Source organism: Carcharhinus amblyrhynchos, chromosome 2 (assembly GCF_965287045.1).
Source record: "Carcharhinus amblyrhynchos chromosome 2, sCarAmb.v2.hapA, whole genome shotgun sequence".
Lineage (NCBI taxonomy): Eukaryota > Metazoa > Chordata > Chondrichthyes > Carcharhiniformes > Carcharhinidae > Carcharhinus > Carcharhinus amblyrhynchos.
Genome location: NC_137325.1, coordinates 79,302,248 through 79,321,838, shown reverse-complemented (window position 1 = coordinate 79,321,838; position 19,591 = coordinate 79,302,248). Strand labels below are relative to the sequence as shown.

Genomic DNA, 19,591 nt, shown 5'->3' with positions numbered 1-19,591 from the left:
ATCCCACCACGGCAGATGGTGGCATATTCAATAATAAATACCAGGAATTAAGAATCTACTAATGACCATGAAACATTGTTAATTGTCAGAAAAATGCATCTAGTTCACGAATGTCCTTTTAGAACATAAGAACTAGGAGCAGGAATAAGCGACTGGCCCCTCGAGCCCGTTCTGCCATTCAATAAGATCATGACTGATCTTTTCATGGAGTCAGCTCCATTTACCCACCCGCTCACTATAACCCTTAATTCCTTTACTGTTCAAAAACTTATCTATCCTTGCCTTTAAAAACATTCAACAAGGTAGCCTCAACTGCTTCACTGGGAATTCCACAGATTCACAAACCTTGTGTGAAGAAGTTCCTCCTCAACTCAGTCCCAAATCTGCTCTCCCTTATTTTGAGGCCTTGCCCTCTAGTTCTGTTGTAATATATACATGATTTGGAGGAAAACGTAACTGGTTTGATTAGTAAATTTGCAGACAACACAAAGGTTGGCGGATTTGCAGATAGCGATGAGGACCATCAGAGGATACAGCAGGATATAGATCAATTGGAGACTTGGGCAGAGAGATGGTAGATGGAGTTTAATCCAGACAAATGTGAGGTAATACATTTTAAAAGGTCTAATACAGATAGGAAATGTACAGTAAATGGCAGAACCTTAAGACTATTGATAGGCAAAGGGATCTGGGTGTACGGGTGTATAGGTACACAGGTCACTGAAAGTGGCAATGCAGGTGGATAAGGTAGTCAAAAAAAACTTACGGCGTGCATGCCTTCATCAGCCAGGGCATTGAGTTTAAAAAATTGGCAAGTTATGTTGCAGTTTTATAGACCCTTAGTTCGGCCACACTTGGAATATAGTGTTCAATTCTGGTCACCATACTACCAGAAGGATATGGAGGTTATGGAAAGGGTACAGAAAAGATTTACCGTGATGTTTTCTGGTAAGGGCATTAGCTACAAGGAGAGGTTGGAGAAACTTGGTTTGTTCTCACTGGAATGATGGAGGTTGAGGGGCGACCTGATAGAAGTCTACAAGATTATGAGAGGCATGGACAGAGTGGATAGTCTGAAGCTTTTTCCCAGGTTGGAAGAGTCAGTTACTTGGGGGCACAGGTTTAAGGTGTAAGGGGCAAGATTTAAAGTGGATGTACGAGGCAGATTTTTTACTCAGAGGGTGATGGGTGCCTGGAATTCATTGCCAGGGGAGGTTGTGGAAGCGGATACAAAAGTGACTTTTAAGGGACATTTTGACAAATACATGAATAGGATGAGAATAGTGGGATATGGTACCCGGAAGGGTAGAGGGTTTTAGTTAAGTTGGGCAGCATGGTTGATACAGGCATGGAGGGCCAAAGGGCCTGTTCTTTATAGTTTTAGTTTCACCTGCCAGTGGAAACAGCTTCCCTTCTTCTATCTTATCTATTCACTTCATAATCTTATATGTTTCAATAAGATCTGCCCTCATTCTTTTGAATTCCAATGAGTATCGTCCCAGTCTACTCAGTTTCTCCTCATTAGCCAACCCTCTCAACTCCGGAATCAACTTAGTGAATCTCTTCTGTACCTCCTCCAGTGCCAGTATATCCTTTCTCAAGTAAAGAGATCAAAATTGCACACACTACTTCAGGTGTGGCCTCACCAGCATCTTATACCACTACAACATAACCTCGCTGTTTTTAAACTCCAACCCCCTAGCAATGAAGGACAAAATTCCATTTGCCTTCTTAATTACCTGTTGTACCTGCAAACTAACTTTTTGTGATTTCGTGCACAAGGACATCCAGGTCCCTCTGCACATCAGCATGCTGCAATTTTTTACCATTTAAATAATAGTCCATTTTGCTGTTATTCCTACCAAAACGGACAGCTTCACATTTATCAATACTGTACTCCATCTGCCAGATCTTTGCCCATTCACTTAAACTATCAATATCCCTTTGCAGACGTTCAGCGTCCGCTGTACTAGTCATCTTAGTGTCATCTGAGAATTTTGACACATGACACTTGGTCCCCAATTCCAAATCATCTGCGTAAATTGTAAACAACTGCGGTCCCAACACTGATCCCTGAGGCACACCACTAGTCACTGATTGCCAACCAGAAAAACACCCATTTACCCCTACTCTTTGTTTTCTGTTACATAAGAACATAAGAAATAGGAGCAGGAGTAGGCCATCTAGCCCCTCGAGCCTGCCCCGCCATTCAATAAGATCATGGCTGATCTGTCATGTCTCAGTTCCACGTTCCCGCCCTCTCCCCACAACCCTTAATCCCCTTGCCTATCAAAAACCGTTACTTAACCAATCCTCTCTCCATGCAATACACTACCCATGACACCATGCACTTTTATCCTATGCAGCAGCCTTTTGTGCTGCACCTTGTTGAATGCCTTCTGAAAATCTGATATACCACATTCACAAGTTCCCCATTGTCTACTGTGCACGTAATGTTCTCAAAGAATTCCACCAAAATGGTCAAACGTGACCTGCCTTTCATGAACCCTGCTGCGCCTTCCCAATGGGACAATTTATATCTAGATGTCTAGCTATTTCTTCCTTGATAATAGATTCAAGGTTTTCCCTACTACAGAAGTTAAGCTATCCGGGCCTGTTGAAATCTCACAGCCCGCTGCGCTGAATCGTCCCCTGTATGTTTTCAATAAGGAGTTGGATTTAACTCTTGGGTCATGATCATACTGAATGGCAGAACAGGCATGAAGGGCCAAATGACCACCTGCTCTTTAATTCCATATTTCTAGATGTTGATTAATAACTGAGTGGCCTGTTTGATGGTAATCCTTACAACTGATTGAGTTATTTGCAATAAAACTAATTCCATTTGCAATTTTATTATCTTTATTTTTGCTTTCAGATTTTAATGAATCAATACCTGAAACGGAGAGACTGGACAGCAAAGTGCTGAAGGCTCGAGCTCATCTTTCGGGCAAATCAAAACGACAACGGCCAACTAGGTCTCAGATGCATGACAGTGTCAGTTCAACTGATGGTGATGACAGTCTTGAGCGGAAGGCAAGTGAAACATCTCTTTTAAGAATCATTAGCATTCTTGAATGAGGCTTCAATTTTGTTAACTTGTCAAGAAACCCTAACTTGTAGAAGTATCACCTTATTATTTAATCCAAATTTTATAGCAAAATCTTGTCTAGATTTTGTTGCCTTGGGACCATGCCCAACAATGTCAAAGGGATCATAAAAGTTTTTCAAAATTTTATTCTTGAAAATGAAGCACTATCTTTTCAAAAATGTTTGTTCATTAATGTTGTTTTGAGATTCATTTATTTCAAAATAATGGCATCATTACGAGACCCCCAAGGGAGCCACAGAGATGGCACAACTGAAACCATTTGCTTACATGGATCATCATCAGATAGGTCATCAGGCTTGTGAAGCTGCAGTTTTGATGCCTGTATTAATTGGGTTGTACCCTGCAGAACACTCCAGGGTGTCTCACATTGAACTGGTCTGCTGCACTGTCCATAATATGGGCCTCTAGAGAGATACGGATCTTGAAGTGCATGAAGCCCTGAAATGGCATAGCTCATTGGAGGAAGAGGATCAAGATGCAGACTGTTGAGGAGCCCCTGTGCAGGCATGTCTTGGGGCTTGAGATAGTTTCTGTGTTCTGCATCTTCTGATGAAATGCCCAATTTCCGTGGTCACTCCTTTTAGCCAAAGCCTTTCTTTTTTGAAAGTATTTCTGCACACCCTCCACAGCCTACACAATATTCTAAGGCCTAAGCCTAACCAATTATTTGCAGACTTACAACTTTGATTTTTCCTTTTTTTTTCCCCTGTTTCCGTTTGTTCATATAGATTTCGAATTCAAGCCCTCTTTCTTGGAACTTCATGTTTGAATCCCTCCAATTAGGTTTGCGCCCCTGCCACGATGCTGAAGTCACTTTTATTGAATTTACAACCTGTTTGACTGACAAAGGCAAACTATCCCTCCTACTACTTCTCAATTTCTCTGAAGCCTTTGACACAATTGATCACACCATTCTACTCCAGTGCCCCTTCAATGTCATCCAGCTGGGTGAGACTGAACTCACTTTGACCTTTCTTAACCGTCTATTGTATCTAGAAAATCATCTAAAAAGACTTCTCTTTCTGCTGCTTCACCTTTTTCTTTCGTGTTCCCCGAGACTCTATCCCTGGTCATCTCCTATTCTCATCTGCATGCTGCTCTTTGGCATATTATCCAGAAGCAAGTTAACTTCCATATGTTGAAAACACCCAGCTCTACCTCACTGCCAACTTTCCAGGTCCTTCCACTATCTCTAAATTGTCAAAACGCTTTTCTGACATTCAGTACTTTTGGTCATCTGATCTAATATTTTCTTAAGTGTTCAGTGTATATTTTGTTTTCTACTGACTTTGTGAAGCACCTTGGGATGTTTAATTACCTTAAGAGTGCTGTATTAGCACCACTAAAGAGTCTTTTAAGAGACTTTTAGATAAGTATATGGAACTTATTAAGATAGAGGGCTATAGGTAAGCCTAGTAATCCCGAAGTTAGGAATATGTTCAGCACAACTTTGTGGGCCAAAGGGCCTGTATTGCGCTGCAGATTTTCTATGTTTCTATGAATACAAGTTGTTGTTTAATAAAACCTGAGATGTCATTTTTTTTAAAAACAATTTTATCAACTTATTCTACTTTTAATGATTTGGGTAAACGAATCCTAAGTCTATTCCATTAAACCTCAAAAGAAATTTCAAATGGGCACTTTAGAGAAACCTGGACTCAACAGGTTTTCAACAATTTTACCTCATAATCTTCCCTCCAATTTGTTTTGATTTTTGTTGATGGTTTTGAATCATAGAACTGCAGAGTACAGAAGAGGACCTTTGGCCCATTGAATCTGCACTGACACACAAACTCCTGAACTCCCACCTAATCCCATCTACAAGAACTTGGCCCACAGCCTTGAATGTTATGATGTGCCAAGTATTCATCGAGTACTTTTTAAAGGATGTGAGGCGACTCATCACCACCACCCTCCCAGGTAGTGCATTCAAGGGTAAACCACACTGGGTAAAAATGTTTTTCCTCACATCCTCCCCTAAATCTCTTGCCCCTTACGTTGAACCAGTGTCCTCTCATGACTGGCCCTTCAACTAAGGGGAACAGCGCTTACTTATTCACTCTGTCCATGTCCCTCATAATCTCACCTCAATTAGGCCGTCCCTCAGTCTTCTCTGCCCTAGTGAAAACAGCCCAAGCCTACCCAATCTCTCTTCATAACTTACATGTTCCATCCCAGGCACCATCCTGATGAATTTCTTCTGCACCTCCTCCAGTGCAATCGCATCTTTCCTATAATGTGGCGACCAAAACTGCACACAGTACTTTAGCTGTAGCCTCGCCAAAGTTCAATGCAACTCCAACATGACTTCCCTGCTTTTGTAACCTATGCCTCAATTTATAAAGGCAAGTGTCCCATGTGCCCTTTTCACAACCCTACTAATATGTCCTTCTGCCTTGAGAGATCTGTGGACAAATACATCAAGGTCCCTTTGTTCCCCAGAACTTCCTAGTGTTTGCCATTCATTGAGTACCTTCTTGTCAAATTAGTCCTTCCAAAGTATATCACCTCCCACTTTTCGGGGTTAATTCCGTCTGCTACTGAACTGCCCGTTTGACCATTCTGTCTATATCTTTTTGTAGCTCAAGACATTTAACCACCTGACCAATCTTCGTGTCATCTGCAAATTTGCTAATCTTACCACCACCCCCCCCCCCCCCCCCCCCCCCCCCCCCAATTAATCAATGACGAATAATAGGGACCCAATACATCCCTTTGGTTACGCCACTGGACATTGGCTTCCTGTCACTAAAGCAGCCTTCTGTCATCAACCTCTGTCTCCTACAACTGAGCCAGTTTTGAATCCACTTTATCAAATTACCCTCTATCCCATGTGAATTTACCTTCTTTACAAGTCTCCCACGTGGGATTTTGTCAAAGGCTTTGCTAAAATCCATATAAGCTACATGGATTGCACTACCCTCATCTACACACCTGGTCACCACCTCAAAAAATTGTTTTATCTTGTTTTTCTCTTATTTCCTTTTCTTTCAGAAGGCAGCAATTCAAAATTGTGCGTTCACACCTCTCTAAATACATCTTTTGTTTCTTTACTTGTCCTATTATCACTCCCTTTGGCCTTTCACATTGTTATTGAATCCCTCTCACCTGCCACCCCTTTATTCTTTTTCCCACTCCTGCCTTACACTTGGCCAAAACCTATTATATTTCTAATTTTGTTCAATTCTGTTGAGCGGTTTCAGACCTAAAATGTTCGGCTGAATTTTATGAGGTGCTATGATCTACCTGCCCAATTTTTTAATTGGTGTGCTGGGGAGCCCGCCCATGAACCCAACAGCTATCCTGCAGCAATTTAATGCTAGAATGACATTAATTACTTTAAGACAAGACTGTGTTCTTATCTTGGGAAGAAATCCCACCTTAGAGAGCTGGCACCATCAGATGGCAGGCTACTCCATAATCTCAGCAATGCCGTGGGTGCGACGGCCATTACTGAGATTACAGGCAGTCTCTTATTGCTAAAGAGCGCTGCTAAGTCCAGGTTCTGAAGGAGAGTTTGGAGGGGAGGTTTGGTGATTGGGTCAAGAAGCTTGGCCTGGAGTGAAAGTATTTCTGGTGGCCCAAGAAGTCCCTAAAGGAGGAACCTCCTCCTCCCCCCTTTTTCCCCTACCCATGCCCAGCTTCAGCCTAGGCAGTTAAAGCTGCGAGGCCCTACATTTTTGTGGGTCTCTCTCTGCCATGGTAAAATACTGGGAGTGATGGGGTGAGCCTCCATAAGGGCCAGGCCAGGCAAGTTGTTGGCTAGACTTTACAAGCCCCCAGCCTTCAAACTCACTGGCAGGAAGGTTACAATCCCATCCAAAACTCTTGCTTTCATGAAAGATGCTGTCAGACCTGATCATTTCAAGCATGCTCTATTCTTCATTTCAAATTTTGAGTACTGAAGAATTTTGCTTTTGTCCTGAGTCCTTTTGAAATTTTGCTATTTAAAGTACAAATCTTCTTCTTCTCGTCCCAAAATGCATTATCCCTTATTTCACTGTATTTATTTGTATCTGGTACCTGATTGCACAATCTACTAAGATGTCTGTGTCTTCCTAAAATGATTTACTATCCGCTTCAAGTTAAACACAATCCCAATTTCTATGATGTCTACACATTTTGACATGCTTTTGTACCCAGTTATTGAGAAAAATGATCCCAAGAGTGAACCCTTGAGGGGCACCACTGTTTACATCACTCTAGTTTGAAAAACAACCATTAATGAATAACTGCTATCCATTTCCTGTCTTTCAACCAGCGTTCTATTCATACTGCTACGCTATCTTTAATGCCATGTGACTAAGTGATTGTAACAAGCCTTTTTATTATGATACATCAATTACATTTTGAAAATCCATATATACAATGTCCTTTGCATTTCCTTTGACACACAAGAACATGAGAATTAGGAGCAGGAATAGGCCATCTAGCCCCTTGAGCCTGCCTGCCGTTCAATAAGATCATGGTTGATCTTTTTGTAGCTGTTTTTAAATTCCAACCCTCTAGCAATGAAGGACAAAATTCCATTTGCCGCCTTAATCACCTGCTGCACCTGCAAACCAACTTTGTGAATCATGCACAAGGACACCCAGTTCCTTCTGCACAACAGCATGCTGCAGTTTTTTACCATTTAAATAATAGTCCATTTTGCTGTTATTCCCACAAAATGGATGACCTCACATTTACCAACATTGTACTCCATCTGCCAGATCCTTGCTCACTCACTTAGACTATCTATATCCCTGTGTAGATGTTCTGTGTCCTTTGCACACTTTGCTCTACTAGTCATCTCCGTGTCATCTGCGAATTTTGACACACTACACTTGGTCCCCAACTCCAAATCATCTATGTAAATTGTAAACAATTGCGGTCCCAACACCGATTCTTGAGGCACACCACTAGTCATTGATTGCCAACCAGACAAACACCCATTTACCCCCACTCTTTGTTTTCTTTTACTTAACCAATCCTCTATCAATGCTAATACATTGTCTGTAACACTATGCATCTTTATCTTATGCAGCATTCTTTGAGCAAGGATCTTATAAGCAGCACTTCTCAAATGCCTTCTGGAAATCCAGATATACCACATCTACAGGTTCCCCATTGTCCACTGTGCACATAATGTTCTCAAAGGATTCTACCAAATTAGTCAAACATGACCTGCCCTTCATGAACCCATGCTGCGCCTTCCCAGTGGAACAATTTATACCCAGATGTCTCACTACTTTTCCTTGATGATAGATTCAAACATTCTCCTACTACAGAAGTTAAGCTAACTGGCCTATAATTACCTGCCTTTTGTCTACCTCCTTTTTTAAACAGTGGCATCAGATTTGCTGTTTTCGAATCTGCAGGAACCATCCCAGAGTCCAGCAAAGTTTGGTAAATTACCACTAGTGCATTTGTTATTTCCCCCACCATCTCTTTCAGTACCCTGGGATGCATTGCATCAGGGCCAGGAGACTTGTCTACCTTTTAGGCCATTAGCTTGCCGAACATTATCTCTTTCGTGGGTTTCTAGGTCCTCACCTGCCATAGTCGCCTTGTCATCAATTTTAGCATATCATTTGTGTCTTCCATAGTGAAGACTGATACAAAATACCTGTTCAATGCCCCAGCCTTTTCCTCATTTCCAGTTATTACATCCCCCTTCTCATCCTTTAAAGAGCTAATACTTATTTCAGCCACTCTTTTCAGTTTTATATGCTTTAAAAACTTTGCTATCTGTTTTTATATTCTGAGCTAGTTTACTTTCATAATTCATCTTACTTTTCTTTATAACTTTTTACATGGCTTTCTGTTGACCTTTAAAGATTTCCCAATCCTCTAGTTTCCACTAATCTTTGCCACTATGTATACATTTTCTTTCAATTTATTTCCTTAGATAGCCATAGCTGATTATCTCTTTCTAAAGTCCTTATCACTGGTTTATACATATTTTCTCAAGAATATTAAATTTAGTGGCATCGTTACTGGCAGAGCACAATACTATTATAGATAGCAGCAGTGCAGTTGCTTTGCTGCTGTTAGATGTATTTTTGGTGGGTTTTTGCAATTGTGACTATTTTTATCAATATTTTAGAAAAGGGCACCAGGTAGGTATATATGTCTGACTTAACCAAGATGAGTGTTAGGAATAGCATTTGCAAAGAGAAATGGGAGAATAGGTTTCTCTTCAAATTCCAAATCTGGAAGTTTTTGAAGCATAGAATAGATCAGGGTTTCCCAAATCTTTTGAGCCACAAAACTCCTAGTGACATCCCAAGAGCATTGGAGAACTTCAAACATTCTCATAATGTCAATGTCCCTTTTTGCTGTAAAACAGGTGCAATTACAGAAATCAAATGTCAACAAAGCTTTACTACCTATTTCTGCGCATATATTAGGAATTAGGAAGAGGCATTCAGTCACAAATACATTCGCCACCTACATGGCCCCCACACATCCCATGACCCCTTAACATTAAGCCCAGGAAGTCATACCCATTTTGGCAGTAAGTAATCTGGTAATAATAAAGATATTCTCTCGCTCAAAAAATACTTAAGTCTTATCTTTTGTTATTTCTAAGAGGAGGACTGATGCTGGAAAACTGACTTCTCATATCAAAGATGGAATTTTCAGCCCAGCAACAGTGAGATGAAATAAATCAAATGGGCCAATCAGATAAAAAGCACTCACCATATTGGATGCTGATAGGCTGATCATCCAGTGCTCCAACAGGCTTTTCTCTGGTCTATTTTATTGTTGCAATTATTTTTGAAATTTGTCGGTTTCCCCTTTCAAACCAGTAGCCACCAGCTGCCCAGACCTCCAAAGATCCTTCATGGACCCAAGTTTGGAACCCCTAGACTAGATCTTATTGTCATATTTAGGTTTGTGCTTCATCTGAGTGTGGGTAAATCTGGACAGTGACATGCAGCTTTTGTTTAGGAATTGCAATCAGATTAATTAGTTATTGACTGAAGTGTTAAACATGGCCCACACTGCACCATTTGTAAGGCCAAAAAAACAAACACCTACCAACTTGAGGGCCCTAGATCTCCTGCATTGTACTTGCACAGAGTTATGCTGAACTTTACATTGGGTTACATGCGGATCTTGTCTTAGCCTTCCTGTAAAGTTATTTGCCTACACTAGAATATAATAGCTGACATGAAATAAATGAAAAAGTAGCTGCATAAAAAAGGAGTAATAGTAAGTTCACTGTTGCCTTTTGCCATGGCCACACTCCAACTCTCTTGTTTCTTTGGCTCTTAGTCTTGCATTATTATGCAAAACAGCATTAACACCAAAGTTTTTCAGGTACAGTTTAGATATGGTTAGTGTAAGTCTCAGTCAGTTTTTAAAAACCATCTCAAAAGTGGTGCTAATGATCAAGAAATTTCTCTAAAATTGATGCTAATAAGCTAATCACAATAGCCTGCTGAATGTAGGGCAGGATGGGGCAGTGTTTGCACATGGGAAGTGCATTCTCAATGTTGCATTGTGTTTCTGCTGAAATGTTACAGGAAATTCTAATCTCTAAATTTCAGCAGTTTTATATAAATTTTCATAAAATTTAAGAAATCTGAAGAATGACAAATCTGTCTTTTTATTGAATACCAATCAAGCAGCCCCAGTAACTTCTGTGACCCAAAATATCCATGGTCTTTGACAATATTTCACTTAGTTGAGAAGCAAATGCAATTGTCCCTCTATTTTCCCACCTCCTTCCTAAGGTAACACGACAATGATCAGGATTTTTGTGGAATCTAGGGGTGCAATTGTATTTCTTTATTCCATTGAACCCAATTGCATAATTTCAACAGTGCCAGCAACTTGAAATGTTATTTTGTGTGCTATTAAGAAACTCACTTGCATTCTCTATTTCTCCTTTATTTGAAACCAAAGCCTTTAGATGGTTATGGAAGTCCAATGCACATTTCCAGATCCCCTGTGCCAGCAGCCTTGAGGACGTGCTCACCAGCGTCTGATTCTGGAGCCTCTTCATTATCTCCAATAGCCAGCAATGCAGCTTTCACATTTGATACCACAGTGGAAAATCAAGTTCTGGAAGAACATAATCAGCACGTTTTGACATCATCAGAGCAGCCTTCTGAAGATTCTGTGGGAGGAACCCCAACCTCATCGCCTTCAAAATCATTTCAGAATGCTAGATTGCCTCCATTACATCATGTGGATAAACAATGCAAAATGGGAAAAGCTGAAGGTAAAGAAGATACTGTTTAGAATGTTGTTGGCTTTGTGGCATAATTATTGTAATAATAAAAGTTATTACAGCCTTATTAGAAATATGCTAAATGTCTATAATGCATCAATTCTATATCCATCTTATAAAAATGGCAACGATCATTTTATAAAGTATTGTTTTTATCTAATTATTTGATGTGGATGTAATGATTAATGAGTTTTTAACTGGTTAATGAGAGGAATTCCACATTCTCCATTTTTGACAAGTTAATGTGTAATTTCTTCATCAGTATTAATGTTGCAATTGTGAAAATAGTAAATGGTAACAAGAGATAGTGTAGTCTGACACTGCCAATGGCAGATAATAATCCTATAATTGAAATGAACAAGTTTGGATGAGTGCAATATGCTCTGTTTTGTTGGTATGTTGACAAAGATGCCCTTTTCCAAGAGGGAGAACCATTTTATGTCTAAAATAATGCTGTTGTTTCCAGATGGCAACAGAGGTATTTCTTCATCAAAAAAAGTCAATCCTACAAGTCAGAAAGAGAACACAAAGCAAAAATTTGTTGACTTTGGGTAGGTTCTTATTTATAATCCCTCAATATAGCATACTGCTTGTACTCTGAAGCTGCCAAATGTATATTAGTTGTTTGAATTGACTTAGTTCAAAACAAAAATCTTAAACTAGTTTATTCAAACCTTCGTAGCATTGTGAAATGGAATGTCAAGACAGCTCATCCACTTGTAATTATACACTACTAGATTTCCTGTGATGTTACACACGGGGGTGCCAATTTTAATTTTAGGGGTATTTAAAATGTGTAATAATAAATTAACAGTGCATTATACACTCTACCTAATGTTCCCTTCCTTTTGCTTCAGTGGAAAGGAAAATTGGCTGTGGTACATAATAGGTGGCCAATTAATTATTTCCCACTTTACACCTTCACCCAATTTTAAAATTAGCCCCTGAGAGACAAGACCAAATCATTAAATTTAGGGCAGGAGAATAACAAGATTCAGATGGAAGAGGCACTGAAGACCAGGAAGTGAGAAAGTTGGTAGATGTAACGGAGCTATTTGGAGAGAAGAAAGGAAAAGAGAAAAGATTGCAGGAAAGGCTATATTAGCAGCAGAGGCGAGGGGAGGGATGGAAATGCAAAAAAGATGGGTAAATGTTGATGTTACAAGTGAAGTTGCAAGGAGACAAAAGGTCAACAGACAGGGAAAGGAGGAGGATCTTTCAATCAGCTGTAGTTAATTAGGAGGGAAGCATTCCCTGGTCCATTGTGGGGAGTTGCTGGGATGAGATGTAGGGTTGCACAGGGTGGTAATGGAGATGCATAGAAGAATAGAATGAAATGAGTTAGACAATTTTTCTACAAGTCACAGTCTTGAAGGCCAGGGCAGAAGTAGGTGAAATATGACTGAGTAGGGCGTCGAATAGAAATGTAAAGCTGCTCATTGAAATTGAATGCAAAGACTAAAATAAAGATGAGTTACTGGGGCAATAAATTCTTGACTGGCAAGGAGTGCCATTGGGGTGGAAGTGATAGTTAGTGGTGCTGATACATAAATCCCAGACTTCTCCCGGGGGATGGGATGTATGTTGCTATGTTGTTCATTGTAAGATGGGGGGTGGGGGAAGGTAATATTTGAGAGTGGGGATGTGAACAATCTGCTTTACTTTATTTGTTTCTTTTGTGGGTGGGGAGCAGAATATCAAAAGTTGGGATGCAAAACTGCGCAGCCAACCATGAAAGGCAAGGCATTGTAGTGGGAGCCAGGGTGAAATAGCCTCTGCTGAGGGTAATACAAAATTATTCAACAGGAAGAGGAGTTGTACATTGTTTAAGAACACCATAATGAAAAGGAAATTTGTAGATCCATGTAGCTTGCAGTCAAATAGTTTGATTTATAAGAATCCAAAGTAATTGGGGTGATCTTATGGATTAGATATTGGGCAAAGACACAACAGCCAGTCAAATAAGTGAAAAAGCAATGATCCAGTGGCTTGAAAGGCCCAGGGATCTCAGGAAAGTGATGATTGCATTGCAAGAAGGCTGTGTGAAAAGGTGGAATGAGGATCTTTTTCCAGGCTTTGCTGGAACAGAGAACTGTCAGCTAACTGAAAAAGCTGTGGATAGATAAGAGTTTGGAGAGGCAAGATAATTGTCATGTACTTTTAAATCTAACTACTTGTCTCCTTTTAATTATCTGTACAGCATAAATACTGGACATGAGAACAAGAGTTAAAAGGGAATAAAACCTGATCCTTCCTTTACGACCTTCCTTGATATTCATTTCATTCACCAACCTTTTGTTCAATGGTCTTAATCTTCTTCACTTTGAACCCATTTTCTTCAGATCGTTGTGAAGAGCCTTGGGATTGTTTTTTATTCTGAAATGCACGTTAAAAGGGCGGCACGGTAGCACAGTGGTTAGCACTGCTGTTTCACAGCTCCAGGGATCTGGTTCGATTCCCGGCTTGGGTCACTGTCTGTGTGGAATTTGTACATTCTCCTCATGTCTGCGTGGGTTTCCTCTGGGTGCTTCGGTTTCCTCCCACAATCCAAAAATGTGCGGGATAGGTTGATTGGCCATGCTAATAAAATTGCCCCTTAGTGCCCTGAGATGTATAGGTTAGAGGGATTAGTGGGTAAAATATGTAGGGATATGGGGGTAGAGCCAGGGTGGGATTGTGGTCGGTGCAGACTCGATGGGCTGAATGGCCTCTTTCTGTACTGTAGGGTTTCTATGATTCTATGATGATTAACGTTGTTATTTAAAAGCCCTCCATAGTTCTTGCATAGCTCTTTTATAATGCCAACTAAAACGCTTACCTTTTTCATTGTCTTTTTGATTAATCATTGTATCTTGGGCGTGGAGAGGTTTTCAGTTATCAGAAATATAATCCTGCAATTTGACGTGGAAGCTGCCTCCCTGCAGCAGACTGAGTCATTGAAGCCAGAGGGTTAATACTCCATTGTCAAGTCTGCATAGATAAAAGGCTGTAATTGCTGCCAAAACTAATGTAACAAAGGGATTTCCCCAGTAGAATTGGAGAGTGAGGCCTAGCCTCTGATGGACCTACTGCTTCATTACACTTCACTAATCTCTATTTTTCAGTGCCCTTGAAACCTTTCACCTGCCCCTTCCGTTTCCACCTCTCTTGGTGAGGCTGCCAAGGCTCCAGAACTGCTAGCCCTCTGGGCCTGTAGCTTGGACACCCTGTCTGCCATTCTTAATAGGGTGACGAGCGCTGAGGCAATTAGTTAGGAGGCCACCTCTGGGAAGATTGCACCACTTTTTTTTCCCCAAAAACATACTTTATTCATAAAAATCTTAAATAAACTATTGCAAATGTACAGGGCGTTGAACTGCAAACAATGCAGAATCACGACATTTTTACAGATTTGTACAAATTGCAATCATTACATTTCAATTCTTAAAACTACATCCATGCCTCAATAAAATACTGTGTGCCGTTATTGCTCAGATTGGCACACAGTTACGCAGTTCGAGGGTATTCTGCAGTTCCCGGGCCCTCGGTCTGCCTCCGTTAAAAGGCCTGACAGTGTGGCCTTTCCCCATTGTGCCTTTGCAGCGGCTGCCCCAAGCTTCAGCGCGTCCCTCAGCACGTAGTCCTGGACCTTGGAATGTGCCAGTCTGCAACACTCGGTCGAGGACAGTTCTTTCAGCTGGAAGATCAGCAAGTTTCGAGCAGACCAAAGTGCGTCCTTCACCGAGTTGATGACCTTCCAGCAGCAGTTGATACTTGTCTTGGTGTGCGTTCCCGGAAACAGTCCGTAGAGCACAGAGTCCTGCGTCACTGAGCTGCTCAGGACGAACCTCGACAAATACCACTGCATCTCACTCCAGACCTTCATTGCAAAGGCACATTCCACAAGGAGGTGTGTGACCGTCTCATCAGTCCCGCAGCCGCTTCGAGGGCAGCGCGCAGTGACGTTGAGACCTCGAGCGTGCATAAGGGATCTGACAGGGAGTGCCCTTCTCACCACCAGCCAAGCCAGATCTTGGTGCTTGTTTGTCAGTTCTGGTGATGAGGCGTTCTGCCGGATGACACTGATAGTCTGCTCAGGGAACCATCCGACAGGATCCACCATCTCCTTTTCTCTCAGGGCCCCAAGGACGTTACGCGTTGACCACTGCTTAATCGCCATGTGGTCAAAGGTGTGTTTGCGGAAAAATTTGTCCATGAAGGACAGGTGCTGCGGTACGGCCCAACTACTCGGAGCGTTCCACGGCAGTGTGGCCAGACCCATCCTTCGCAACACTCGGGACAGGTAAAACCTCAAAAAATAGTGGCACTTGCTGTTAGTGTACTGAGGATCTACGCACAGCTTGATGCAGCCGCACGCAAAGGTGGCCATCAGGATGAGGGCGGCGTTGGGAACGTTTTTCCCTCTGTTCTCTGGAGATTTATGCATCACTTCCCTCCGGATGCAATCCACCTTTGATCTCCCGATAAACTTGAAGATGGCCCTCGTTACTGCTGCAGCGCAGGATTTGGGGATAGGCCACACCTGCGCCACATACAACAACATGGACAGCACCTCGCACCGGATCACCAGGTTTTTTCCTGTCATGGAGAGGGAGTGTTGCTCCCACAAGCCCAGTTTCTGCCTGGCTTTGGTGATGCGCTCGCCCCAGTTTTTGGCGCATGCCCCTGCCGCTCCAAACCATATCCCCAGCACCTTCAGGTAATCTGCCCTGACGGTGAAGGGGACAAAGGATTTGTTGGCCCAGTTCCCAAAGAACATGGCCTCGCTCTTACCCTGGTTGACTTTGGCTCCCGAGGCCAGCTCGCAGACCTGGAGGAGCCTGTGAACAGACGAGGGGTCTGAGCAGAAGACAGCCACGTCATCCATTTGACCTGCATGCCTCCGCTGCCTGGGATTGTCACCCCTTTGATGCCTGGGTTGCTTCTGAGGGCCTCGGCAAAGGGTTCAATGCAACACACAAAAAGGACAGAGGAGAGAGGGCAGCCCTGTCTGACTCCAGACCTGATTTGAAAGCTATCTGTTTCCCACCCATTGACTGAAACTGTGCTACTGATGTCTGTGTAGAACAGTCGGATCCAATTGCGAATTCCCTCCCCAAAGCCCGTCTTGGAGAGCACATCCATCATGTAGCTGTGCGATATTCTGTCAAACGTTTTCTCCTGGTCTAGGCTGATGAGGCACGTATCCACCTGCTTGTCCTGCACGTAGGTGATCGTATCCCTGAGTAGCGTGAGGCTGTCAGAGATCTTCCTGCCAGGTACAGCACAGGTTTGTGCAGGATGGATCACTGACCCCAGAGCAGACTTGACTCGGTTGGCGGTGACTTTGGCCAGAATTTTATAATCCACGTTCAATAGTGAAATGGGTCGCCAATTTCGAATTTGCTCCCTTTCCCCCTTCTGCTTGTAGATGAGGGTAATGATGCCTTTCCTCATGGATTCTGACATCCTGCCTTCCAGAAGCATACTCTCGTATACTTCTAGTAGGTCCGGGCCCGTCAAGTCCCACAACGCCGAGTAAAACTCAGCTGGTAAGCCGTCGCTTCCGGGAGTTTTACCCTTCTGGAAGGACTCGACGGACTTGGTCAGCTCGTCCAGAGATATCGGTCTGTCTAGGCTGTCCCGCTCGCCGTCGTCTAAGACCTGTGTGATAGACGACAGGAAAGACTGGGAGGCTATGCTGTCCGTTGGCTTCAGGTCATACAGTCTGGCATAGAAGGATTTGCAGATCCTCAGAATGTCAGACTGCGATGACCTTACTGAGCCGTCTTCTTCCTTCAGGCTGTTGATCACAGAGGTTTCTCTGTGTACCTTCTGGAAGAAGAAACGCGAGCACTTTTCGTCCTGCTCCACGGAGTGGACCCTGGACCGGAAGATGACCTTGGCAGCCTCTGAGGCAAAGAGCGAGGCTTGCTGGCTCTTCACCTCCTGGAGCTCCTCCCTGACATCAACCCCCATCGACTGCAGTTGGAGCAGTTCCTGCATGCTTTTCTGGAGAGGGGACATTTCCCCCCGTCTCTCCCTGGCCTTCTGAACCCCTTTGCGAATGAAGAACCTTTTGACGTTGCCTTTGATGGTTTTCCACCAGAGCAATGGAGACTCAAAGAAGGGTTTGACGGTCCTCCAACCGTGGTAAACCCTCCTGAGTTCCTCGAGGTTCTCTGGGGTCAACAGTTCTACATTCAACTTCCAGGACCCCCTGCCCACTTTCTGGTTTGCCTCCAGCTGACAGTCGGCCAGCAGGAGGCAGTGGTCAGAAAAGAACACCGGCCTGACGTCGGTGGGCCTGACCGTGAGCGTGTGGGACACAAACATAAAGTCGATTCTGGAGCGGACTGACCCGTTGGGCCACGACCACGTGTACCTGCGCCGCCCTCCGTCTGCTGGGTTGCTGAAGATGTCGAGCAGCTTGGCATCTTTGACCGTCTCCAGCAGGGCTCTGGACGTAGCATCCAGTTTGTTTTCAGCCCTACTGGATCAGTCTGCCTTGTCGATGATGCAGTTGAAATCCCCACCCAGAATGACCGGCCTGGAGGTGGTGAGCAGCAGTGGCAGCTGCTCAAAAACCACCAGCCGCTCGGTTTTGGCGGCAGGGGCATACACATTAATCAACCTGAGAGGGCAGTTTTTGTACGTGTCGTCTGCTACGAGGAGGCGACCCCCCACTACCTCCCTAACTTAAGAGATAGTAAAGCCACCTCCCCGCAGCAGAATGCCTAGGCCGGAGGAACGGCAATCGTTCCCACCCGACCAGATGGACGGTCCATGGGACCATACATTTGACCAACGCCTTTAGCTGCTGAGGTGAGGTATCCCACACTCCTGCAGGAACAGCAGGTCGGCCTTGACATTGGCCAGGTAGGATAATGTGGACACACATCTCAACCCGTCTTTAACACTGCGTACGTTAACAGAGGCAAACTTTAAAGACATTTTTAAAGTAGAAAAGATTTGTCAGTTCTTACATGTCCATCAGTCAGCATGCACCAGGTGCCGCGTTCCTGTGGCGCTGACGAATTTCTGCAGGGCCGCAGGGCTGATGTAGCAGTCCAACTCTGCCTCAGATCCCTGCCGGCGACCGGGTGACAACGTCAGAGTCATGTGACTTGTCGGTTGGTGCCGGGGTTGCTGGCCGGTCTTCGTACCAGATGGTGTCAGCGTCCTTGTTCCTGCTGTGCGGAGTCGGGATCACTGCGGCCGCAGTGTTGCCTCCGTCGTCTGGATGGTCCGCTGGTGCTGCGATGGCGTCAGTTGTCTGTGTCGCCTATGGATCCAGCGCTGCTTTTAAATTGAGCCTCTTGCAGTTCTGTCGTCTGACAGCTTTTCTTTCCTCGTCTGAGGAGACGTCACCACTCGAGGCTCTAGCTGCCACAGATTTCCTTTTCCGGATGTTTCTCCTGGATTTGATGCACTGCCAGGGGGTCTCGGGATCTGCGATCTCTTGTTCCGTGGCCTCTGCGCCCTCTGCTGGTGGTGCTGTTGGTGCGTCCTCCTGCTGCACAGGGGGGAACCACTCGTCCTTCAGAAGCTTTCTCCGGGCCTGCTTCTATACCGGTGGTCTTTTTCTCTGAGGTGGCAGGGGCGCTTGCCTTCTTCACTCTGTCTCCAGCGTAAGTGACCTTCCGCTTGGGACAGGCTCTGTAAATGTAGCCAGCCTTCCCACACAGGTTGCAACATTTGCTGCCTTTGCGGTCCTTTGTCGCCTGCCCCTCCTTCAAGCAGTTTCTGCAGAAGGTGGTGCTGCAGCTTGCAGCCAAATAGCCGGTTTTGCCACAGATGCGGCACACTCGTGGCTGTCCTGCATAGTACAGGAAGCCTCGATTTTCCCCCCCCATGGCAAAATTGGAGGGCAGGTGCAGGAGGCCTCTGTTGGAGTCAGACTTGAGAGTCACTCTCACCTGTCTCTTACAGGTCCAGATCCCATATTTGTCCATCACGTCCACGCTCTCGCCCTTCACCTCCACGTACCTGGAGAGGAACGTCAGCACATCAGCCGCAGGGACGTAGGGGTTATACATTTGGAACGTGTAACCCGGTTCCGCTGGGACAGCACGGTGAACAGGGGCTCCGCCGTCAGGATGGAGAGGGGCCCCTCTTTGCCTTTCTCCTTGAGGGCTGTCAGGAACTTGAGGCATCCTGACAGGCTCCTGAAACTGACGTCCACGTAGGGCTGGTTGCTGTATTCAGCCACACCGTAGACGTCTGCTGCTTGGAACCCGCAGCACTCGAACAGTACTTTCTTCACGACGAAGTCG

At 44.0% G+C, this 19,591-nt stretch overlaps 1 protein-coding gene across 6 annotated transcripts in view; it reads left to right on the top strand.

The window, feature by feature from the left end:
- Positions 1–19,591, top strand: part of ppp1r9a (protein phosphatase 1, regulatory subunit 9A) — a 321,619-nt gene that overhangs the window by 248,822 nt on the left and 53,206 nt on the right. For all 6 annotated transcript variants that reach the window (XR_013889014.1, XM_080207861.1, XM_080207856.1 and 3 more), the window contains 3 exons: positions 2,879–3,036; positions 11,009–11,327; positions 11,803–11,887. Coding sequence is in view for 5 of the 6 variants with exons in the window: in XM_080207861.1 (XP_080063987.1) it covers positions 2,879–3,036; positions 11,009–11,327; positions 11,803–11,887 (562 nt within the window). In the remaining variant the exon portion in view is untranslated. The remainder of the gene's footprint in view (positions 1–2,878; positions 3,037–11,008; positions 11,328–11,802; positions 11,888–19,591) is intronic.